The sequence below is a fragment of the Cetorhinus maximus genome, chromosome 17 (genome assembly GCF_964194155.1).
Source record: "Cetorhinus maximus chromosome 17, sCetMax3.hap1.1, whole genome shotgun sequence".
NCBI classification, from domain to species: domain Eukaryota; kingdom Metazoa; phylum Chordata; class Chondrichthyes; order Lamniformes; family Cetorhinidae; genus Cetorhinus; species Cetorhinus maximus.
Window position 1 is genome coordinate 48,798,673 of NC_135895.1, and position 26,616 is coordinate 48,825,288.

General features: G+C 43.0%; 1 protein-coding gene across 1 annotated transcript in view; it reads left to right on the plus strand.

Moving 5' to 3' along the window:
• LOC144692383 (metalloprotease TIKI2-like) overlaps positions 1-26,616 on the plus strand; it is a 457,965-nt gene that overhangs the window by 236,687 nt on the left and 194,662 nt on the right. The window contains exon 4 of the mRNA XM_078561164.1: positions 10,347-10,521. Within this exon, the coding sequence (XP_078417290.1) occupies positions 10,347-10,521 (175 nt within the window). The remainder of the gene's footprint in view (positions 1-10,346; positions 10,522-26,616) is intronic.

Genomic DNA, 26,616 nt, shown 5'->3' on the forward strand with positions numbered 1-26,616 from the left:
AATATTTGAGAACAAAGTATTGGTGCCCTGTTGCACTGGATGTTCAGGATATTCAACTGCTGGTTGCCTGTTTCTCACTTGATAAACTGCTGACCAGCAGAGGAAAGTTTAGTGGGCATCAGGGCCACCCATTTACCTGCCAAATTTATTGACACCCATCATCGATTCTCAAAACAGGCAGGCATCAGTTTAACTATGAAAATTTGGGTCCTGTGACAGCTCCCATTTGTGAGGTAAAATGAGAGGAGCATGCAAAGTGAATTTCGGTCCTTGATTTTCCGGACACTGAATAACCTAACCAGCATCCGAAAGGCAATGCTATAAGCTGCTCAGAAATGGTAAGTTTTGCTTTTTTTGAAAGATTTTCAATACCTATTTGTTTGGGCAATAATGCCCTTTGGAGAGGGAAATCTGCCATCTCCTTACCCAGTCTGGCCTATATATCTATATGTGATTATGGGTGGAATTTAATGGCCCTACCACCTCCCCCCACCGCCCCTTCCCACCTGGATGCAAAATGAGCCCTCAAATGAGCTATTTATGCCCATTTAAATATGCCATCCTGCTGCCTCTGATATTCAACAAGCAGGGTGTAAGGGAGTCACAATGTGGGAAGGCCAAAAACAAATCCTTGTTGGGTTTGTTTGCAGGCTCCCGGGAAGTGGGCGGTGGTGTTGGGGAGGGAGGGGGCCTGGGGCAAAAACATTCAGTGCCTGATCGAGGAACTAGCATCGGGAAGGTGAGCTGCTGAAAGTCCGATCCCCACCTTGTGACCCCATCCCACCCATACTTACCTTTGGCCTCAGCCCCGTACTGATCCTGGGCCTCTGGTAGGTGCATTACTGGCAGCTGCCACCGCTCCTGGTGGTGCTATCTGCAATGGAGAGTTGCTGGCCTCTGATTGGCTGGCAGCTCTCAGGGGTGGGATTTCTGCCCCCGAGTTCTTCAATCCTGGAGAAGGCCTGAGGGTGGCCACTTCAGTGTGTGATAGGAACTTGCTATGGTGGGCCTTCCGCAACAGAGGTGAGGTGAGATTCTCACTGGTGATCCAGCCAGTGGGCGAGACCCTCATTGCCTAAATAAATTCCACCTTATATGTGACAAAAAAGTCTGAAGAATAAAACCAAAGTAACTGTCCAGCATCCACCCAGACACTGTAAATGACAAAGGCACGCCCTTCATAGTCAACACTGCAACATCTGGGGACTTATAGTCGTTTGGTAGTACAGAACTTGAGTATTGCTGAAAAAAGTACTTTTTTGTCAAAGCCTTTCGTTTTACACTCATCAGGACAATTCACAAGAATACCAAGTGTAAAGGGAACAACAATTTATACTGTTTGAGAAGACAGTGCTGATTGGGTGGCAAGTGGACTCTGATTGGTAGAGGCATTGCCATGGAGAATGCACTGGTTGATGGTGGATGATAGTTAAACTTTCAGCGACTACTTTCAGCCTATACCCCAGACTCCTCCACCATCAACACTGGATATGCCCTCTCCTACCAGTAGGACAGATCCACCAAAGAGAATGACACAGTGGTGTACGGTTGGAAGGAAGTCCTGGGAGTCATCAACATTGATGCTCCATGAAGTCTTCTGGCATAAGGTCAAATATAAACAAGGAAATCTGCTGCCGATTGCCATCTATTGCTCTCCCTCAGCTGATGAATCGGTACTTATCCATGTTGAACACCACTTGGAAGAAGCACTGAGTGTAGCAAGGGCTCAGAATGTACTTTGGACTGGGGACTTAAGTGTCCATCATCAAGATTGGCTTGGTAGCACCACCATTAACTGAGCTGTCTTTGCCCTGAGGGACGTTGCTGCCAGGCTGTACCTGTGGCAGGTGGTGGCAGAACGAAGATGAGGGGAAGACCTACTTGACCACTTTCTCACCAACCAACTTGTTGCAGATGCATCTATCCATGATAGTATTTTTTTCATTCATGGGATGTAGGCTAGGCCAGCATTTAGTGCCTATCCCTAATTGCCCTTGAGAAGGTGGTGGTGAGCTGCCCTCTTGAATGGCTGTGGTCTATGTGGTGTAGGTACACCCACAGTGCTGTTAGGAATGGAGTTCCAGGATTTTGGCCCAGCGACAGTGAAGGAACAGCGATATAGTTCCAAGTCAGGATAGTGTGTGACTGGGAGAGGAACTTGCAGGTGGTGGTGTTCCCATGCATCTGCTGCCCTTGTCTTTCTAGGTGGTGGAGATCATGGGTTTGGAAGGTGCTGCCTAAGGAGCCTTGCTGAGTAGCCGCAGTGTATCTTGTAGATGGCATATACTGATGCTACTGTGCATCAGTGGTGGAGGGAGTGAATGTTTATTGTGGAGAATGGGGTACCCAATGAAGCGGGCTGCTTTGTCCTGGATGGTGTCGAGCTTCTTGAGTGTTGTTGGAGCTGCATTCATCCAGGCAAGTGGACAGTATTCCATCACACTCCTGACTTGTGCCTTGTAGATGGTGGACAGGCTTTGGGGAGTCAGGAGGTGAACTGCACTCCAAAGAACCCCCAGCCTCTGACCTGCTCTTGTAGCCTTAGGATTTATATGGCTGGTCCAGTTCAGTTCCTGGTCAATAGTAACCCCCAGGGTGTGGATAGTGGGGGATTCAACAATGATAATACCATTGAATGTCAAAGGGAGATGCTTAGATTCTCTGTTGCTCCAGATGGTCATTGCCTGACGTTTGTGTATCATGAATGTTACTTGCCACTTATCAGCCCAAGCCTGACTGCTGTCCAGGTCTTGCTGCACATGGACACAGACTGCTTCAGTATCCGAGGAGCCACGACTGGCGCTGAACATTGTGCAATCATCAGCGAACATCCCCACTTCTGACCTTATGATGGAAGGAAGGTCATTGATGAAGCAGCTGAAGATGGTTGGGCCTAGGACACTACCCTGAGAAACTCCTGCAGTGATGTCCTGGAACTGAGGTGACTGACCTCTGACAAACACAGCCATCTTCCTTTGTACTAGGTATGACTCCAATCATGGCGAGTTTTCCCCCTGATTCATATTGACTCCAGTTTTGCCAGGGCTCTTTGATGCCACACCCAATCAAATGCTTTGTTAATTTCAAGGGCAGTCACTCTCACCTCACCTCGGCAGTTCAGCTCTTTTGTCCATGTTTGATCCAAGGCTGTAATGAGGTCAGGAGCTGAGTGGCCCTGGTGGAACCCAAACTGAGCACCAGAGAGCAGATTATTGCTGAGTAAGTGCCACTTAATACCGTTGTTGATGACACTTCACATCACATTGTTGATGATCGAGAGTAGACTGATGGGACTCTAATTGGCCATGTTGGATTTGTCCTGCTTTTTGTGGGCAGGACATAGCTGGGCAATTTTCAACATTGCTGGGTAGATGTCAGTGTTGTAGCCATACTTGAACAGCTTGGCAAGGGCTGCGGCTAGTTCTGGAACAGAAGTCTTTGGTACTTTTGCCTGAATGTTGTCAGGACCCATAGCCTTTGCAGTATCCTATGTCTTCAGCCATTTCTTGATGTCCTGTGGAGTGAATTGAATCATCTGAAGACTCTCACCTATGATGTTGTGGACCTCAGGAGGAGGCTGAGATGGACTGTCCACTCGGCAAGATAGTTGCAAATGCTTCAGGCTGAGATGGATTGTCCACTCGGCAAGATAGTTGCAAATGAATCAGCCTTGACTTTTGCACTGATGTGCTGGGCTCCCACAGCATTGAGGACGGGGATATTTGTGGAGCCACCTCCTCATAGTGAGTTGCTTAATTGTCAACCACTATGCACGACTAGATGTGGAAGTACTACAGAGCTTAGATCTGATCCGTTGGTTGTGGGATTGCTTAGCTCTGTCTATCGCATGCTGCTTCCACTGTTTGGCATTCAAGTCGTCCTATGTTGTAGTTTCATCAGATTGACATCTTATTTTTCAGTATGCCTGGTGTTGTTCCTGGCATGCCCTCCTGCATCTTGAACCAAGTTTGATCCACTGACTTGATGGTAATGGCAGAGTGAGGGATATGCCAGGCCATGAGGTTACAGATTGTGATTGTGTTCAATTCTGCTGCTGTTGATGGCCTACATGACTCATGAATGCCCAGTTATGAGTTACTATGAGTTGAAATCTAACTCATTTAGCACGGTGGCTTCCTGTATCATGGTGCCATGGCCAGCCTGCTCATCCATCTTATAGACCTTGCTTTCATCCAGACAGGTTGTGAGCATTTCAAACCTGTTTAACAATTGCAAAGTCTGAGGCTCCTCTACTGCTGTCTGCTCGGTCCCATTACCTGCCTCACTCACAGTCACATCTTGCTGTCCCTCACTGCTGAATAAAACAGACAACCCTACTCTAAGAGGTGTGACCATCTTCTGGAACAAAGCATCCAGGTATTTCTCCCCTTCCGTTATGTTGCGCAGTGTCTGCAGTTCAGCTTCCAGGTCAATATTCCTGATCTGGAATTCCTCTAGTTGCTTACACTTCCTACATGCGTGTTTGTCCTTGATAGCCATGGCACCCAAAAAAAATACCCACATTCCACAGCTGCAACATAACACCTGTCCTGCCATTGTTACTTATTTTATTTGATTTTATTTAATTACTTTCTTAATGAACTTGAAGTAATTTCTATGTATGCTACAATTCACAGTGCTTATTAAATGCTAGTACCACTGACAAAAGTTACACATTTCTTAACTACACAGGTATGTGTTATAAGTGTTAAAATTAAAATAAAATAATTAAAGTTTTAGTTCTATTTTATTTATATATCTACCTTAACTCCTGTGTCCTACGCTGGCTATTAACACACCTGTCCCTAACACTATGCAACTTACTATCAACTTACAAAAGTACAGTGCCTCTACTATTTTAAATCCTAGGAATATAATAAACCTTAACCACTTACTAGATACTCACCAAACAGCTAGCTTCTTCTTCAACCAATCAAATTGCTTCTTTGCTGTGATGTCACTATTTGTTTTCTCACTCTGTTTTCAATCTCCCAACTGTCTCTCTACTCGGGCTTCTTGTTGGTTCCCTCACCACCTGCCGCAGGTCCAGGCTAGTAGCTATGTCCTTTAGGACTTGACCAGCTCAGTCAGTAGTGGTGCTACCTAGCCACTCTTGGTGATGGACATTGAAGTCCCCCACCCAGAGAACATTCTGTGCCCTTACGGCCTTCAGTGCTTCCTCCAAATGGTGGTCAACACCGAGGAACACTGATTCACCAGCTGAGGGGGAATGATGGGTGGTAACCAACAGGAGGTTTCCTTGCCCATGTTTGACCTAATAACATGAGACTTCATGGGGTCCAGAGTCAATGTTGAGAACTCCCTCCCAACCATACACCACTGTGCAGCCACCTCTAGTGGGTCTGTCCTGTCAGTGGGATGGTGATAGTGGTGTCTGGGACATTGCCTGTAAGGTATGATTCTGTGAGTCACTTTGTTGCTTGACTAGTCCACGGGGTAGCTCTTCCAATTTTGGCACAGAAAGGAGGACTTTGTAGGGTCGTCTGGGCTGGGTGTGTCATTGTCGTTTCCGGTGCCTAGGTCGATACTGGGTGGTCCATCATTTCGTTCCTTTTTAGACTTTGTAGCAGTTTCATACAACTAGATTGCTGGAATCACATGTAGGCTGGACCAGGTAAGGATGGCAGATTTCCTTCCCTAAAGGGCATTAATGAACCAGACGAGTTTTTATGACAATGGTTTCCCGATCACAATTAGGCTAGCTTTTAATTCCAGATTTATTAATTGAATTCAAATTCCAGTAGCTACAGTGGTGGGATTTGAAACCGTGTTCCCAGAGCATTAGCTTGGGCCTCTGGATTATTAGTCCAGTGACATTACCACTGCGCCACTGCTATTGGTAAGAGTGATCACCACACAGTTCTTGTGGAGACAAAGTCCTGTCATCACATTGAGGGAGCCTCTCTATCATTTTGCATGCCACCACCACAAATGGACTAGTTCAGAAAAGATCCAGAAGACCCAGGTATACACTATCCACAAAAAGCAGGACAAATCCAGTCTGGCCCATTAGCAGCAATCAGCTAACTTTCGATCAATGACAAAGTGATAGAAGGTGTCATTGACAATGCTATTCAGTGGAATTTTCTCATCAGTATTCTGTGCACTATTGCACAGTTTGGGTTCTTCCAGGGCTGCCCGGCTCTAGATCTCATTACAGTCTTGGTCCAAACGTGGACAAAAGAGCTGAATTCCAGAGATGAGGTAAGAGGGACTGCCCTTGACATCAAGGCAGCATTTAACTGAGTGTGGCATCAAGGAGCTTGAGTAAAATTGAAGTCAGTGAGAATCACGGGGAGAATTTTTCACTGGTTGGGTTCATATCCAACACAAAGGAGATGGTTGTGGCTGTTGGAGGCCTAAGGATATCACTGCAGGAGTTCCTAGGGCCAACTACCTTCAGCTGCTTCATCAATGACCTTCCCTTCAACATAAAGTCAGAGATGGGGATGTTGGCTTATGAATTCACAATGTTCAGTTCCAGTCACAACGCTTCAGCTACTGAAGCAGATCATGCCCTCTTGCAGCAAGAAATGGACGACATTCAGGCTTGAGCTGATGTGGCAAGTAGCATTCATGCCACACGAATATCAGGCAAGACCATCTCCAACAAAAGTGAGTTTAAACACCTTTTCTGTCCATTCAATGACATTACATTGCTGAATCCCCTACCGTCCAAATTTTGAGAGTCACATTGACCAGAAACCTAACTGACCCAGCCACATAAATAAATACTGTGGCTACAAGAACAGGTCAGAGGCTGGGAATTCTGTGATGAGTAAATCACTTGAAAGCTCTCTACCATCTACAAGGCACAAGTGAGGGGTGAGATGGAAAACTCACCTGGATGAGTGCAACTCCATCAACTCTCGAGAAAATCAACACCATCCACGACAAAGCAGTTTGATTGACACCTCATTCACCACCTTAAACATTCACTCTCCACCACCTGCAAAGTGACTGTAGTGTCTACCATCAACAATCACCACAGCAACTCACCAAGGCTTCTTCTACAGTCCTTTCCAAACCTGTGATCTCTACCACCTGCAAGAACAAGGGCAGCAGAAGCATGGGAACACCAGCATCTACAAGATACTCTTCAAGTTACACATCACCTGGTCTTCAATATATCACCATCCTTTCATTGTTGCTGGATCAAAATCCTTGAATTCCGTACCTAGCAGCACTGAGTGAGTCTTCTTCTTTGACAGTTCTTCGGGATCGAAGATGACTTGCTTCCATTCCAGTTAAGTGGGTTCTGAGATAGCTGATAATTCCAATGTGCAATCTGCAGACTCTGCTGCATGTTGGGCAGGTGGTGCATGAAGGTTCTAGTAGATGGTTCTTTGGAGGTTTGTGTGTTCTCTCTGATACCTCGCCTTTGCCCCTGTGTATTTCCAATGAAGTATCTTAATGTATTCAGTGCCTTCCTGAATAAGCCTTTGTCATTTCAGTTGGTCAAAAACCAGGGACTACCATGAGCCAGCGGGGATGTGTGACCTCTTCAGGGATGCTTTGACAACATCCCTAAAACATTTCCACTGTCCTCCTGGGAGTCTCCTGCCGCGACTGAGTTTAGAGTAGATCAGTTCCTTTGGGATTCTGGTGTTGGGCAAACGAATGATATGTCCTGATTCACATCTCGATGCTGGGCATGTTGGCTTGGGATAGGCTGCTGCTGGTGGACCACCTTTCTTACCACTGGATTTGGAGGATCTTACGAAGCCACTGCTGGCGGTATTTCTCCAGTGCTTTGAAGCGCCTGCTGTAGGTTGTCCAAGTATCTGGAGCACGTAGGAGTACTCGTACCAGATAAACTGCAGCAGTTCAGGAATGCCCTTTCTCAAAGACAGCTAGGATGGGCAGTAAATGCCGTTCTGGTCAGTGATGCTCACATTCTATGAATGAATCAAACAAAGATTTTTGTAAAGACCAGAGGAGCCTTTATATTCATCCATGTCTGCAAACAAATTCTTCCCCAGACTGCCAGCCTGTTTCCACTTCATCCCCTTCTCCTCCTGGGATCTGCTTTCACTCTTCCTCCAAGCCAGATACTGCTTGATAGTTAGTTCCTTGCAGCAGCTGCCCTATCTATCTAGCTACAATATACTAATATCTCCCATCTGCACACACTTCCTGTCTGCACAACTTGACTTGCAGTTGTCACTTTAGCAATTGTCATTTTCACTTCTTCCCATAACAATCCCTGCATTCACATTTATAACAGTTTTCACTTGCAACAAGACCAACAACTTGCATTTGTAAAGTGTCTTGAATCCTAAGGCATTCCATAGGAGCATTATAAAGCAAACTTTGAGATCAAGCCACATTAAGAGATATTAGAGTAGCTGGCCTGAAGCTTGATCAAAGGAGTAGGTTTTGCAGGGCACCTTAAAGGGAGAAAGAGATGTAGTGAGGCAGAGAGGTTTAACACCTGAATTTCAGAGCTGGACACCTAGATAAACTCATCTATGGGTTGCACAATCAGGCCACCAATTTCTCAAAAACATCTCAATTTATTTCTGAAATTTTTTTAATAGGATTAAAATTTAATCTGTTCTTGCCAGAAGCTGTGATTTGCATGTTGGCGATCTCCAAGTTGATTTAAATGTTCTCTCCTCCGAATGAGTACTTGTTGCTGTGGATTCTGAGTCCAGGTGTACTTTTAGTCTGTTTTGGAGGAAACTTGTATGAGAACAGCACTACAGTATCAAGCCAGAGGTGGGGTAAAAAGGGAAGAACTGTGGACATGAAGAATTGTGGTATTGGTGCTGACATTGTGGTGTGGCTTCTCTTTTTAATTAAGGAAGATGTGGTGGGCAGGGGGTCAAGGGGCATTTCTTTTATGTGGTAGGGAAACAGTTGTTAGTGGCTTTGAGGAGACCTTAGTAAATTTCTTCAACGGCTGTCAAGGGGCGACTTGTGGTTGTTTCACTTCAGCTGCTTCCAAAGGAAGCATTTCACAAAAGGGTGGCTTGCAGTGTACAGTACTCAAGATAGCCTCCAGGAAGCAACGAGAAGGACTAACAATCCTGTGCAACTAGTATGGAAGCAGAGAGACCCCTTTTAAAAAAATTGTGGCTGTAATATGAAAGAATTTTCTTGACAATAAAAAGCTGTTCCTTAAGACAAATGAGGTGCAATTTTGACTTTGTTCTATTTTGTAAAATAGGTGATAGAGAATTTTCAAATCATTTAACAGCACTCTTGATTTTTATCACTATTGGAGCAAGTTGCTGGAAATTAAAATGGGAAGACATATAAAATGAATGGCCAATTTACTATGACCTGTTTTTCACTATTGTGCAAAGAAAAAATAATTGCCCACAGAAAGTAGTAGCACCAATTTTTTGTAGATGGTTTGCCACTGATTTTGACCTGGCGCTAAAGGAAGAAATACATGCATTTATGTAGCACCTTCAAGGATCTCAGGATATCCCAAAGTGCTTTACAGCCAATAAGGTACTTTGGAAATGTAATCACTGTTGTAATGTAGAAAATGTAGCAACCAATTTCAGATCAGGTGCACCAGAGGAATGTGAACAAATGGATTGAATCACCGGAACTTTCCAGAAATAAGGTTCCTCTCCTTTGAGAATCTCAGAAACTTTGTCCCCAATTTAATTTACTGGAGTCAGCTGGCCAACAAAATGCAAATTTCCCATCGATGGCCACCCCAATTCCCTATATTCGCTTTACTGATTACATCTAGCATGCAATGCTTTTTTAAAAAAACATTTTTTGTCTCCAGTTTTCTCCTGTTCCCTTTCACTCCTGAGGGCATTGACTGCTTATTGGGGTTCATTGTATTAGACTGGTCACCCTACCTCACCTTGCCAAAGTGATCATTATTGCAGGGTGAGAGATTTGAGAGTCACAACTACTTGACTGTAGGGAAATTGACAGTGAAAGCCAATCCTGTCTTTACCCAATGACCACACAGGCATGCACTGCCACATGGGTCCAAATGCAATGCTGAGGTCTGCTAACTCAGCACAGGCAAGTAGTCAATTCAAAAATGCTTTGCTTGATGAATAAACTTGTTGAACTACTGGGGAAGCTTCTCAGTCTGTATATTGATAATTAAGTAATATTGTTTTTTTAGATAGCATGTACAAAACAAAAATAAGTCCAAAATGGAATCAAACAATGAGTGTGCCTGGTTTATCAGTATGATTTAACAGCTGAGTGATTATTGTACCTCAACTCAATTTAAATAAATCTATCTTATCTCGACAGTAAAGCATGAGATTCTGTAATCCTGTGTCATATATATCTAGGAGCCATTCTTAGAATAATAATCACTTGGCTTGTTCTTCTCGCAGCTGCCTAACTTTATCAACACCACCCTCCCGCCGCATGAGCAGGTGACAGCTCAGGAGATAGACAACTATTTCCGCCAGGAGTTAATCTACAAGAGGAATGAAAGAATGGGCAAAAGGGTGACAGCTCTTCTGGAGGCAAACCCAGATAAAAGCTTTTTCTTTGCATTTGGAGCAGGTATGTAGAGTGATCCATTGTCCCTCAAGGGCCTTGCCTCATCCAGATAGTATAAAGCATGTCATTTTGGTCAGGCAGCGCTTAAAGATATATAATCAGGAATTTGTGATGTAGGAACCAGAACTCTTTCACTTCTAACAATCCCTCCTACATGGCAGTATTAAACATGGTAGCAAACTGTGGTGTATATCGGTCATCTTTTCAATCTGATTGCTTTTAAAGAATCAGAATCTTGGGCTTTCGAAGTTTAATTTGCCAAAAAGACAAAAAAAAAGCCTCGACCGCGAACTTTGCTTCTCACTGTTAGTCATTGATCATAAAACTGAAGCAGGTGGCAGAAAGTTTTAAGGGGAAGAACCCTTATTTGCTACACAGAAATGCTGAAAAAAAAGACAATGTTTATTCATTCTAGTACTCACTCAAATTGAGTTACTTGCCTGAGGTTGATTCATTTGAAATGAAAGAAAAGAAGAGGCATAGTTTGACTTAGCTACCTGGTATTGAAACTAATAAGGCTTTAGTTTTATTCAAATAGGTCAATCCTTGCCCTGTAATAAGTCAAAGTTGTTTAAAGTGCAACACCATCATGAAAAACATTGTTTTCCTTGGAGAGAGTCCTCCACCATACTTGTTGTGATTATGCCACATGCCAGTGGCACAATGCTCATTTCAATATAATTCACATAACATGTTTGCCAAACACCTTTCCATGAAGAATTTGCACTTGAAAAAGTAGGCTTCCTTCTCTGGGAATGTTGTAATAATTAATTCCCAGTGGTGGTCCACTGTTGCAATTGGTAACAGTTGAGGATGTTCCAAGCTGTTATGCTAATGTGTCTCTTCCTGATCCTTCTCAATGATGTGAGCCAAATAGATTTCAACAAGCAGTAACATTTCTATAGACCTCAGGATAAACCTCATTGATTTGGAGGTGATTTACTGCATTTGAATATATTTGTACTGTCAGTTGCTCCAAAGATTTTGTTGTCTTTTTAGCTGCTACCTTTGGAAACCCTGGTCTGCTTGTGAAAAATTTGGTTCCAAATTACAGAGAAACGTGTTTATGACTGATGAAATGTTTCCCTTTGCAAGTCGTTCAGCAGACAAGGATTTTCCTGTCTAGTGACATGGGGAGGAAATAGAGCTTGAGGTCCATTAATATTAATTAAGTGATTTTAGAAAGAAATGCAAGAGCTAGGAAGAAAAATAACGAATACCAGTAACACTTTTTTTAAAAAAAGATTCATTTATGGTAAGTGTGGAATGGACATGTCTCGTTAATAAAAGTTTTGAGTGGAAAGTACACTACTTCATTTACAATGTTAAGAGTAAGCAAGAAGCAAACTAAAGCACTCCCTCTTGCCTGGCACTACATTGATACAGTGGAAGCAATGCCACTTGCTCAGGATCTACAATTGTTCCATTGCCAGAATCTGCATCATTTACGTTATGGTAGAAACGCCACAGCTCTAGTGGCAACAGCATAGATTGCAGCAAATTGTGAAGTGGAATTTGAATTTCTACTTACACAGATTCTCAGTTGGCTGGGGAAAGGTCCATATAAATCAATCACGTGACTTCATGCGAAGGAGCAAGGTTTAAGTAAGCACCCAGCTATTCAAAGGTAGGAAAATGGCAACAGATGCCTCTGGAGGTGGCTATTTTTGTTGCAGCTGGGGCATTACTGTTGAAAAAGTGGGCCTGAACACGTCCACAGGCAATGTGGGGAATTTTAACCCACACCATCCTCAGAAGTGGGTCTGATTGATTTATTGGTGTACTTCGCAATATAGACAGCTATAGAGTTGGTCTTCAGACAACTTTTCTTAGTGGAAACATTTAACTATTTACAAGACAGCAGCAGCAACTATACGTGTGCATCAAACTCCATAACTAAAGAAGGGATCCCTGTGAAGGTTCCCCATGCTGTTAACCCATTGGTTTACACAGATCATGTGATCTTACAACACAGGGTTAATCTTAAAGCTACAGTTCTACATTTCCCAAAACTATAAATACTACATTCTTCCACCTTTAACTTTTCTGTACATTTTGAATTTACAAGGATATTTATCTCATGACATTACAATATTTACACAGGTCAGAAGATTACAAGTTCAGTCTTTCAGGTGGTGTCCTGATCCATGTGGAATGTCGTAGCTCCACAACTTTAGATTCTTTTGCAGGAACCACATTCTCTGGAACCGCATTAACATCAGGTACCTCATTAGGCACAGGCAGGTCAGTGTCTTCCACTCTGACAGAGACATTGGGCATGTCTGTCCTTGGTTGAGCAACTTCAACAGAAACCACTGGTTCAGTAATGGTTACAGGTGGAGCATCATTTTGTTGGGGTATCTCTCTTTTTCTTAAATGATCCACATGCTTATGGGTGATCCAGCCCTCCACTTACATGTGGTACGACAATGGTCCGGTCACAGAACTCACTTCACCACCAAGGTAGCCGCTTTGGTACTACACCAAAATTCTTTACATATACTGCTTTTCCAACAGTAAATTGTCGCTAATGACTATGCAAATCATGAGTCGCTTTTTGGTTCCCTTGACTTTTCTCCAAATTGGGAAGTATCATGCTCAGTCTTGTCCAAAAATGGTGCCTCATCAATAACTCTGTAGGTGTTGCTCCTGTTGTAGTGTCGGGGGGTTGTTCTGTAGTGAAATAGAGAATGAGCAAGTTTGGTCTCCAATAAATCGCTTGTTAACTTTTTCATTCCCGCCTTAAAAGTTTGTACTGCTCTTTCCAGCAGTCTGTTTGATGACGGATGGTACGCTGCAGTCTTCACGTGGTTGATACCATTGTAGCTGATAAGTCGCTGGAACTCAACATTCAGAAATACAGTATAATTACCTGAGACGATTACCTCTGGCAATCCGTGGATGGAAAAGCTCTGGTGTAGTTATTCTGTTGTAGCGCCTGACGTTGGCGACTTTACCTCATAAACGCCTAACCACTTGGAATAAGCATCTATAATCAGTAGAAACATAGTTCCAAGGAAAGAACCCACGTAATCAATGTGCAATCGCACCAAGTGTCCACCAGGCCACTGCCATGAGTGTAATGGGGCTGCCATGGGCAACTTTTGTAGCTGTTGACACTGCACATAGTGTTTTACCACATTTTCAATATCGCCGCCCATCCCTGGCCACCAAAGGTAACTCCGCGCTATTGTCTTCATTTGGGAGATCCCTGGTTGGGCACTATGTAGCTCTACTAAAAGTGGTTCCCTTCCTTGTGCAGGAACTACTACCCATGCACCCCATAATAGAATCCCATCTTGACTGCGTATCTCATGTCTTTGGTTGAAAAATGGCTTCAATTCCTCAGAGATTGGTTCCTGGGACCAACCATGTAACACTTGGTCTCTCACTTGAGTCAGGACAGGATCACGATTCATCCAGTTTCGTATCTGCCTGGCACAGACCAGTGAGGAATCTAGAAAATTCATCACTAACATGAGCTCCTGTGGGATTGCAAAAGAAGGTGACTTAGGGCATTGGCATTTGCTATATGAATCCCTGGTCTATGTACAAAGGTGTATTCATATGTCACCAAAATTAGCGCACAACTTTGTATTCTTGCAGAGGTTATTGGAGGGATAGCCTTTTTCTCGTTAAACCACCCAAAAGTGGTTTGTGGTCTGATACTAGTGAAATGTCACGTATGCACGTATTGAAGGAATTTTTTTACACCAAAAATAATTGACAGACCTTCCTTTTCGATCTGAGAATATCCTTTTTCAGCTGTGGTAAGTGCCCTGGATACATAGCCTATCGGCCTCCATGTGTCGTCATCCATTTTGTGAGATAGTGCAACTCCCACTCCACAGGGGGACGCATCGCAGTTTAGCACCAATTCCTTCATCTGGTCATAATGCACTAATAAATTTGAAGAGTGTAAGAGCAGTTTTACTTTCATGAAGGCTTCTTTTTGGGGTGCCTCCCAAAATCAACGCTGGTCTTTTTCTTAGCAGTAAATGTAGAGGGGCCATAACTGTGGATAAATTTGGTAGAAATTTCCCATAATAATTTATCATCCCTAAAAATGATTTAAGTTCAGAGGTGTTCTTGGGTGCAGGTGTCTCTCTTATTGCTTTAACCTTCTCTTCAACCTTGGGCATCTACCCAGTGGCCCAAATAAATGACTTAATTTGTTTGAAAAGTGCACTTTTCCTTCTTCAGGCGCACTCCTGCTTCTAAAAATCCTTTCAGGACTTCCTCTAGGTTAGCCAAGTGTTCCTTTTCTGTGAATCCAGTTATCAGTTCCTCGTCCAGGTAGACCACAACCCGAGGTAGTCCCTGTGGTAAGCTCTCCATTGTCCTCTGAGAAATGGCACAGGCTGAGGAAACACCGAAGGGCAGGCGTGTATATTGGTATAACGCTTTGTGGGTATTTATGGTTATGAATTCCTGGGAAGTGTCATCCAGCTCCAGTTGCCGATATGCGTAACTCATATCAGGCTTTGTACACGTTGTCCCTCCTGCTAGTTTGGTATTTAAGTCTCAATCTTGGGAATAGGGTACCTGTCCAGTTTGGCTGCTCTGTTGGCTATTAGTTTACAGTCCCCACAGATTCAGATGGTCTGGTCTGGTTTAAGGACAGGGGCTATGTGTGCTGCCCACTCTGAGAACTGAACCGCTTTTATGACACCCAGCCTCTCTAGCCAGTTCAGCTCAGTATCAACCTTGTCTCTCAGGGCATATGGCACCGGTCTTGCTTTCAAGAAGCGAGGGGTTGTTTTTGGGTCCACATAAACCTTGGCCTGTAAGCCTTGGGTTTTTCCCAGTTCATCCTTGTAGGCGGTGTCATTTTTTTTTAGCAGCTGTGGTAGTCTACCTGCTCGCAACTGGAAAAAGCAGTTTACTTTAATCTCCTTCAGCAATCGCGCCCTAGAAGGTTTGGCCCTTCACGTTCTACCACCATCACTGGTAGCTGTGCCGATTGGTTTCTATAATGAAAAGTTGCTCTGTTGATACCTTTTACTTTGATCTCTTTGCCTGTGTACGTTTTCAACTTGGCAGATGTTTGTTCCAAATTTGATTGTTGATCACCTTTATTTAAATATCTAACATTGTGTTTTCCTGTGACAGTGGTAGAAGCACCCGTGTCTACTTCCATTTTTAATGGTTTACCATTCACTTGCACTGTAACAAATATTGGCTCTGTCGTCCCAACTTTCATGTTGAATAATGAATAAATATCAGAATTGGTTGTTTCTGGATCTTCTACACTATATACTTCATTGGGCTTCGTTTGTTGTTTGGAGGCCTGTTTAAATCTTGCTTTGCACTGCCTCATTATGTGCCCTCTTGTGTGATAAAATAACATTCTACTTTATTAAATTGCCAATCACTAGAAGTCTGATTGTTTACACATAAATGAAAGTTATTTTTGATTTAGTTGCTAAGCTATTTCCTCTCATTTTTCGGTTAGTGGGGGCTGTTTCCCGCTTCACGGCGGAGTCCCAGCTTTTCACGCCACTTTTGGCTGACAATTCCTGCCTGACTAGGAGAACGGTGCCATTTTGTGCCCCTTGAATTGCTTGTGAATCCCTTACAGTGTTTTCCATCACCAGCGCTATTTCTAAGGCTTTCTTAAAATCAAGATTCACTTCAGCCAGCAATCTTCACTGAATAGTGTCTTCCTGCATACCACATCCTAAACAATCTCTGAGCATGTCATTCAAGGTTTCACCGAAACCACAATATTCCAATAGTTGTTTTAATTTCGCCACATAGGTAGCAATTGTCTCCCCCTGGGGCTCCATTCCATGAATTGAACCTGGTGAACCTCTGCATTGTGGCTGAGGGTTTGGGTTGAAAATGTTCCTTGACGAGGTCTACTAATTCGGTGAAAGTCTTCAAATCAGTGGCACTGGGGGCCGTCAAGCTTTGAATTAAACTGTAGGTCTTGCTCCCACAAATAGTCAGGAGAATCGCTCTCCTCTTTTCTTCCCCAGTGATTTCGTTCGCTTGAAAGAATAGTGCAACACGTTCTGTATATTGAGACCAATCATCTGCGGCTGGCTTAAAGGGATTGATTCTGCCAAACTGTGGCATTTCAGATGAGTATATCTTCTTCTATTTTTAATGAACCTAGATACGCACAATCACTGGACAGGGGACAGCACCGCATCTGATCCCATCCTCATTGCCAATTTGTTATAGAGTTGCTCTTCAGACAGCTTGATGGAAACATTTAACTTTATTTACAAGACGGCAGCAGGAACTACATATGTATTTCAAACTTCATAACTAAAGATTTCACCAGTAAAGGTTCTCCACGCTGTTAACCCATTGGTTTACACAGATCATGTGATCTTCCAACATCGGATTATTCTTAAAGCTACAGTCCTACATTTCCCAAAACTCCAATTACTACATAGACACCCTCTTATATATTTTCTAATCTGTGTGATTGCACCATAATAGTATTTGAGTTCTCCATATTTCATTGAAATGCAACATTGCAATCAGCACTCCATAAATTAAAACATTTTGAAAGTCGAAAATATTGCCAAAAAACATAATTGTGTGGGAGGGACTCCAGAAGTGAACTAACACAAATATTTATTAGGGTTTTTTCAAGGCTGTCACTTGAATTAAGGAATGCTTTACTGACTGGCACTGGGGCTAAGGTTAGCATTTCCATATTTTTTCACAAAATGCTTTCAGACAGGAAACTGTGTTGCTAGACATGTTTTAAAATAACTATTTGAATTCTATTTTCATAAAATCTTGTAACAGAGAAAGCATGTTTCCTAACATTATGCTTCAGAAAAATAGGGCCGAGCATTGATTCTCTGAATTAACTCAAATGGATATTTTAAACTAAATCTATTGATTCCTGAAAATACATCAATTACTATTTCACTGGAGCACAAGTTCAGCTTGCAGTAGGGGTTGATAAACGATAACATTGAAAGAGGTGGAGAAGATTAATACCCAGAAGGCAAATATTACTTAATAAAAAGAGAGACTTTTGAATTGAAACTGCAAAGATTTAAGAGGGGCAAGGGATTTTCTAATAGTGCTGAAAGTTCATTTGACATTCCCTCCACATCTCAAATATCTTTTTGAAAAGGCAAGTTTTTTTTAAAAAAAATAGAAATTTTATAAAATTGGAGACATTTGTGCAAGGCACCTGGTTCTTTCTGTATGGAATATACTGTCCAAGAGAAAATAGAAAACATACTGTTTGATAGTGATACTTAACGATGGTGATGAGGCATGAAACCATTTTGTTTTTCTTGGTATGCTAAGTCAATATCTGGGTCAGGATATTACTGAATAATTATAGGTGACTAGTGAATTGTGCTTTCTACTCTGGGGCAGGAATTCAAATGCAGTATAACTGGTCGGATGACGGTAGAACAGGCTTTGTGCATGAAATATAAAAATGAGAAGTATATTATGGAGAGTTAATGGTATTTTCGATGGATTAGTATTCCAGAGACCCAGTGCAATGCTCTGGGTACCAGGTTCAAATCCCACCACGGCAGATGGTGAAATTTGAATTTAATAAAAATCTGGAATTAAAAGTCTGATGATGGCTACGAAACCATTGCCAATTGTCATAAAAACCCATCTGGTTCACTAATGTCCTTTAGGGAAGGAAACCTGCTGTCCTTACCTAGCCTGGCCTACTTGTGACTCCAGACCCACAGCAATGTGGTTGACTCTTAAAAATGCCCTCTGAACAAGGGCAACTAGGATGGGCAATAAATACTGGGCTAGCCAGCGATGCCCACATCCCATAAAAAAAAATTTAAAAATGAGTTTGGTTTGTCACAACTAGAGTTACAAACTGTTAGATGGATGGTTATTGCCTTGTCTGATAATTTATAAAATGGATAATTTATTTTAAAAATTTGAATAATTGAAGTGCAATTTTTCACATGTCCTGCGATGTAGATGCATTAATTATGAAAGTGCTCAATGAATTTTCAAATCAGCAAAGCAAACAACAGTTCCCACCGATTGTGAGCCTAACTGGTTTTGGGCTTGGCAAATAGACATTCTAGTCTCAAGCTAATTTGTCAGGAGTGACTTCTCAAAGGACAGTTAGGGATGGGCAATACATGCTGACCTAGCCAGCAATGCTCATATCCCATGAACAAACAATGGTACACCGTACAAAGCGAAGAGAGTGTCTGATGAGGGAGAAGTAAAACAAAAGAGGAAAGAGAGAGAATGAAAGCAAAGTCCATTGGTTAGTAAAGGAAGACTGAGAAGACTCATCATTTGCCCTTCGATATCGAAGAAGATAGCCAGAATATTACCTCATTTCCTTTGAGTTCATTGGTAGCTGATGAGACCTCTTTTTTGCTTGGAATGAGCATCCCCAGATTGAACAATGGATCCTCGTTATACCAGGTTGGGGGTCTTGGTTTTCAGGAAAGACCTCCACTGCTAGCATTTGCATTCAGCACCAGCAATGCTATGATACTCATAATTGAGATATCTCCTGAATGGATTCTGGCCGCACTTTCCTATCTTCAGCAAGTTGTTCCCACTTATAGATATCTATTTGGCACTGTTTCAGGCATTCGCTGCCCACCACAAAATTGCTTCCTAGGTGTCAATGTGCCATATAAGATCATGTTTGGGATTCATTCATAAGGCATTCACACCATATGTCCTGACGCTCTAACAAAAGGAACTGCAACAATTTGGTAGACGGGTAGTGACAGGGAAAGACAGGGACAGCAAGCTATGTAGTTAATGGTATGAATCACACTTAAAATATTCCTTTTTCATGGTGTGTACATACAGTCTGATACTGTTATGCCAGCTGAAGATGAATTCAAAGTCCTTCCTACTTTCATTAAGTGGTGACATCTCCCTGTTCTGCCCTATTAACAACATGCTTTAAGATAAAGGACCTGATCTGATCCTGATGGTATGAGTTTGTCACCTGCTGGCCTGTTGAGCTAGCTCATGCATCAATGTGCTTATGCTATAATGGAAATTGTACCACCAGAGCATCAACTCTGTTGAAGTGATTCAAAATATGGAAATCACTGCTCTCCAATGGCCTATGGGAGATTGAAGACAAATGACAATATGAAGTGGCTCATTTTAGAACAGGGTTGTCCAATCTGGAAGCCACTATCCACATGTGAGTAATTGGAAATCCAGATATGGTTAATTTCATTTTTCATTAGTAAATAAAAAATGAATGATAGATACTGTCACGGGGCGTGTGATCTCAATACTTATATTCCTATGCATATGCAGGTCTACTTTTAACCTTTGTGTGTGGTAGTTAGTAAAGATGTTGATAAGTTGACAAGAAGAATGTGCAAGTGTTTCCTTTTGCATTGTATGTGCTTTTCTTCCTTGGTTATTGCTCATTGGTTATCTGCTAAAATGGTGTGTTATATGGCATGGTAAAATTAATATATTTGACTACTATGGCATCATTGTAATCACACATGTGGCTAGTCAATGAATTGTTTTGGACAACACTGTTCGCATCACTTCTCCAAAGCAGAGTCGAATCAAACCTGTGACCATTATAGATTTGTGTACAGAGCAATATTAATTACACTTCAAAAGTGATTCATTTGTGAAGTACTTTGGGGTGTTCTCAGGACATGAGAGGTGCTATATGAATGCAGGCCTTTATAGTTTGCATAGTCTAGTTATAAGATGACTTTACCAAATGAGTCAAAAGCAAAATAATGCACATACTGGAAATCTGAAATAAAAACAAAAAGCCAGCACCAAACACATCTTCCCCTCCAGTATTCCATCGGAACCATTCCTTCCCGGACACTCTGAATCATTCTTCCAAAAACCCTTACCCTTCCCACTGCACTACTTGTGTAAACACAGGAGATGCGACACATGCCCTTTTACATAGATCAGAGTGATTTAGGAATGGGAGTAGACTGTTTAGCCCCTTCCGCCCATTCTACCATTCAATGAGATTATGGTTAATCTGCAGCCTAACTCCACATAGCTGCCTTTGCCCCAAATCCCTTATTTCCTGTGTTTAATAAAAATCTATCAATCTCAGATTTAAAATTAACAATTGATCAAGCATCAATTGCCACTTGTAGAAGACAGTTTCAAATTTCTTCTGCCCTTTATGTGTAGAAGAGTTTCCTGGGGAGGAATTTCTCCCCCCCCACCCCCACCGGCCACTGGTCAGCGGTGGCGGACAATCCCATGGGAACATGAAAATCGGTTTCCTGACAGCAGGACTTGACGATGGGAACTTGCCGTCCCGAATGTTGTGGCATGTCACCAATCCCACCACAGGCCATCTGGAAGCCCTTTTGCATTCCATTGATGGAATTCAAATTAACCCTGACTGGAACTCTCCCCCACCCCAGCCCTGACACTGGCGTGAAATCACGCCGGTCGGACCATATCCAGACCTACATGTCGTGCACTTGTCGGGACTTAACTGGATGGAGGTCTGAGAGAGTTCTCGGACGCTGGAAAAGATAGAGGATTCTGAAGCTGGTGGTTTCCTGGCCAACATGTGGTCTATCGATTAGGTAGGCCATCGTTCAGGTGAACTCTCCAGCAGCACTTGCATCGATCGGGTGGACCCTACTAGAAGCTGTGTCTTGGCTTGGATGGACTCTACTACAGTTGAGTGGCAGCATGAGGTTATGGGGCATGGCAATGGTCTTCTCCGCCGATGCTGCCAGACCTGCTGAGTTTTTCCAGGTAATTCTGTTTTTGTTTTGGATTTCCAGCATCCGCAGTAGCTTTTAGCTTTTTGTTTTTACCTATGGCAATGATCTTTCTGCTGTCCGGGCAAGAAGATGGGGAGGAGAGGACAGAAAAGGTGGGGCGGGTGCAAAAGCTCAGAGGGGGTCGGGGAACATTGGAGCCATTCGTGGGTAAAGAATGGAAAGCTGCGGGGACCTGGGATGGGTGAACTATTTAATGGAGCAAGAGAATGGGAAGGTCTGGGAAAGGAAGTGGTCGGGGTGATCGGTGTGTGGTGTGCAGGTGTGAATGGGCATGGAGGGCTGGAAGGGAAAAGCGTTCAGAGGGTGGGGTCTGTGTCTACTGCTGAACCTTCGGGGGAAAACTGAGGGAATTAATGATATAAGGGATGGTGAGGGTTAAAAGGGACAGTGGAATCCTGTAGGGTGGGAGGTTGAGGCTCCTGCGATGGTGGGTGAAGGGGTGCTGAGGGTTGTTGAAGGGAAGACAGAAATGGATGTGGATTCTGGGGGTCGGGAGGGTGAAGGAAGGGCATCTCTACAGTTACTGTGGTGGGCTCCTTGGAAAGGAAGGGCACATTAATGTTAACCTGCGCTAGATGAAAGGTGATGCAGGTTGGGGGGGATGGTTCTAGGGTGTCTGTGGGGAGGTCAATGGTAACATCAGGAGAGCCAGTGGTTATAGGGGGAGGGTGTGAGTAATGGGGGGGAGGGTGAAAGTTATTGGACTGTGCCTCAAAAGTGACTCACACCATGACCGCTCACAACTATCCAGTGCCTCGTTGTGAAGATGTCGAGATGCTGGATGAGAGTTGGGTCATTGGGTGGGCGGAGCTGCAGGTCTGCTCAAGTGGGCAACTGAAGGGGAACCCCAGCGTGAGGTTCTGCTGAAGCAAAGGCTTGGGAATCGAGGTGGGTGTGAATGGCAAAGGAGAAGCGTGTGGGGGAGGCTTCTCACACATGGCTGGCAAGGGCCCGGGAAAGGTCGATGCCTCCCTGTGCACACATGATTCCGGGGGACATAGACACAGCCTGGGTTGTCCCCCTGAATATAGGGGATGCACACAAGCTTAACAACTAGGAAACAAACACAATCACAGGTCGGCGGACGCACAGCTGATCCTGCTGCTCCCCTGCCGACCCGAAAATGGAGATGACGTGAGGTGATGTCATGAGTTCCGCCCGACGTCATCCCGTGTCATTTTACGTGAGTGGGCCCCACCCCCCGCTCGCCGACTTAAAGATCCTGCCCCTAGAGTACTGTGTACTGTTTTGGTCACCTTACTTAAGGAGGGACACACTTGCACTGGAAACAGTTTAGAGAAGGTTCACTGAGCTGATTCCTGAGGGGTTTGTCTTTTGAGGAAAGGTTGAACAGGTTGGGCCTTTACTCATTGGAGTTTAGATGAATTAGAGGTGATCTTATTGAAACATATAAGATTCTGAGAGGTTTGACAAGGGTAGATGTTGCGAGGATGATTCCCCTCATTGGGGAATCCAGAACTAGGGGGCACCATTTCAAAACGAGGGGTCTCCCATTTAAGGTGGAGATGAGGAAGAATTTCTTCTTCAGAGAGTGATTAGAGTTTGGAAATCTCTTCCCCAGTGAGCAGTGGAGGCTGAGTCGTTGAATGTATTCAAGGCTGAGTTACACAGATTTACAATTGACAAAAGAACCAGGGTTAAGGGGGAATGCAGGAAAGTGGAGTTAAGGCCACAATCAGATCAGCCATGATCTTATTGAATGGCAGAGCAGGTTTGAGGGGCTGAGTGGCCTACTCTTGCTCCTATTTCTTATGTTCTTAGTAGATAGAGAGAAATTGTTCCCATTGTTGGAAAGGTCAAGAACCAGGGGCAGGATTTTTAGTTTGGCAGGCGCGAGTGACCGGTGGGCCCGGGAGTGGCCGGGTTCGATGGAGCACAGACTGAAAGCTCCCTGAAGGCAGAGAGCTGAAGAATTTAAAAACAATAAATAAAGATTTTAAAATCAGGCAAAAAAAAATGCCCATGCATCAGAATGTGGCCTGAACATAGACATGATGAAAATTCTGTCCATACATTTTTATTCTTTTTTACTTAATAACGGAAATCTCATCCCGCCCTTGGATGAGGTTTCATCAAAAAGACAAAGTCCGCCTGGCCGATTCGCCCGTCCGCCAACCACAAGCTTGGACGGACCACAAAAAATCAGGGACAATTGGAACTTTAATGGGCTTAATTGCCCTCTTAATTGTTGGCAGGCGTGCTTCCGACTTTCGCGCCCGCCAGCCGACCGAAATATCGCGCAAGTGCGGGATGACTTTGGGATGCTCGCCCGATGTCATCACGCGCTGTTTCACGTTCGAGCGGGTTGGGCACATGTCCACACGTCGAGCTCAAACTTCTGCCCCAGAGAACACAGATTTAAGGTGATTTCAAAAGAACCAAAGGTGACATGAGAAAATCTTTTTTAAGCTGTGTGGTAACTATGGTTTTAGCTAATGTGCAATATATCTTTAAGAAGAATATTTGTAAGGAAGATCAGATGATCCTTAATACCCAATAGGAGCGTATTGCGGTCTACCTCTGTAGTTTGTAGTTAGTGGTGTAGAGATAGAGTTTGAAATGAAAGCACACGTGTAGCTGCTGCTGAGTCCCTTTGAAAATAAACTAGAAGTTTTCCGTCTAAGAAGTCTCTGCTAACCGACTCTATCAAATAGTACCAACTCCGCCACCTCTCACAACAAACTGGTGACAAGGATCCCCAGGATCCAACAAGCAGCAAGTGGTTAGGATCTCCCCTGCCCGGGAGGGTGGTGTAGCCAGAATCAACCAGAAGGGAATTGGGTATCCATCTGAAGGGAAAAAACTTACAGGGCTATGGGGAAAGATGGGAAAATGGGACTGGCTAAATTGATCCTCCAGAGAACCAGCACAGACACAGTGGGCCAAATGGCCTCCTTCTGTGCTATAACTATTCTATGATTCAAATATAAATAAATTCTTAACTTACACTGCCATAGACAGTAACGTATAGATAGGTGCGAGCAGTTTATTGGTGAGTCCTTTCAGACTTACAAAAAGGTTTTCTGTGTTTTCAGCGCTGGAAAGCGGTTTTAATTTTGGTGCTTCCAGTTTGTTAACAACACTTTGAATGCATATTTATCTTATCAATACTTAAAAGGTAAATATTTCAACACCTAAATGGCTTAATTACTATGATCCATCTGTGTTTATTGGGTAAGGCAAAACAGCTGTTACTAAGCAGCCTTGATGCCATAAATACTACATCTTGTGAATGAGTAATTACATTTTTTGTGTATAAAGATTGTACATGTTAACAGATGACTTTATGATTGCTATTTTGCTTTTGTTTGTTGCATAAAGGTTCAGCCTTCTGTTGCCACTAAATTAGGATTACAGGAAACAAAATTGAAAGCAAAATATAATAACACATATAGCCTGAGGAATATGGCAGTCGTCCTTTTGAGTCTGGAAACTTTGTCACTTAGCAATCATAAAATCGTTAAAATGTTGTTGTATCCCATAGATGTGGTGAGACCTGCAGAAAGTGGAAAAGGGCACATTTTATATTTCTGCTTGACGCTGCATCCTGTTTTGCGAGAACAGTTACTTGCCACTTTTCTTTTACATTTGGGCTGGGGGTCAGTAAATGTGTTTTTATATTCTTTTCCACAGTAACCTAGAGAAAGTAATAACTCTGGGTGGCTGCCCATGTTTACAAAGCTACAACCACCCATTAAAATATGGGAACTTGGGCTTTTTTACAACAAAGAGCAGAGAGAGAGAGAGACACCCCTGAGTATCTACAGTTGGTTGCACCTATATATGTTGTAAAAACGCCTAGACTCTGCTAAGCAGGGAGCATTGTGCGCATGTTGGAGTAGAGGGATAGCAATTGAAGCAGAGAAATGGAGCACATGAACACTGCCTGTCCCTTTTTTATTTTATCAGTGTTGGTTGGACACACCAGAAGATAATTCAGAAAGCACCAGTTTTACTTCTATTGATTGTTTTTGAAGCTGAGGAAAAGTCAGTTCCTGATCTCAATGGAGATGTGAAGCTTGCCTTTTATTTTATAGAATAATGTGCCATCAAGCCCCTGTTGCCAACAGCTGTTTATCAGCATATAGTGCCCTTGTCTTCTTCAACACCATTTTTCCCATTTGTGTTTCGATAACATATTTGATCCAATTATGTAATCAATGAAATGATGAGATCATCACATACACCAGGCCTACAAAGAAGATTGTCGTTTGTACTTTATTCAAGGTTCATAGCTTTCCTTTAAACAACAACAATTTGCATTTATGTAGTGCCTCTATTGTAATAAAATGTCCCGAGGCACTTCACAGGAGTGTTACAGAATAGAATTCGACACCGAGCCACATAAGGACATATTAGGGCAGATGACCAAAACCTTGATCAAAGACGTAGGTTAGAAAGAGGAAAGTGAGATAGAGAAGCAGAGAGGTTTGAGGAGGGGATTCCAGAGCTAAGGGCCCGGGCAGTTGAAGGCACACTCATCAACGGTGGCATGATTAAAATGCCCAAGAGCCCAGAATTAGACCGGCACAGCTACCTTGGAGATTTGTGGGGCTGGAAGAGATTGCAGAGATGAGATGGAGAGATTTAAAAATAAAAGATGAAAACTTCAAAATTGAGGCATTGCTTAATAGGTGCAAATATCGTTCAGCGAACATGGATGATTGATGAACTGTACTTGTTGCAAGTTAGGACACAGGCAGCAGAGCTTTGGATGACTGGAAGTTTATTAAGGGTAGAATGTGAGAGACCAGTCAGGATTGCATTGGAATAGTGTAGAGGTAACAAAGACATGAATGAGAGTTTGAGCAGCAGGATAATTACTGTATATTCATTGCACCTTGTCAATAATTGAGGTTTTTTCATTCAAAGAAAAATATTTTGCATTCTAAAATGTTTCTCAACTATTACAAATAGACATTAAGGAATCATCAAAGTAAGCTGAAACATTGGGCTGTGATCCTTTGTTTTTAATGTACAAAGGGGATTATTGGCTCAGGCAGCAGAGTAGTTAACTTCAGTCAGTCAATTACCCTGGAAGGAAATATTTTTCTTAAATTAGAGGAAAATTCAGTAATTTTACCAGAAATGTTTTATCTGATTGACGGCACTTACAAACAAAATGACTGCTATTGTAAAGTGAAAACGGCTGCATTTATATTAGAGACAATGTGAGGATGGTACTTAGTGCAATGAGCTGTTGTCAAATGCAAGTTATATAAGCACCTCCACATGCCTCTGTGACCAGGGGAAAAGGGTGAGGCTGCATTATTGGAGCATTGCTCAGCTCCATCCAAATGGCAGTTACATTTTAACATTTAACGGAGCTCACAGGATAGTT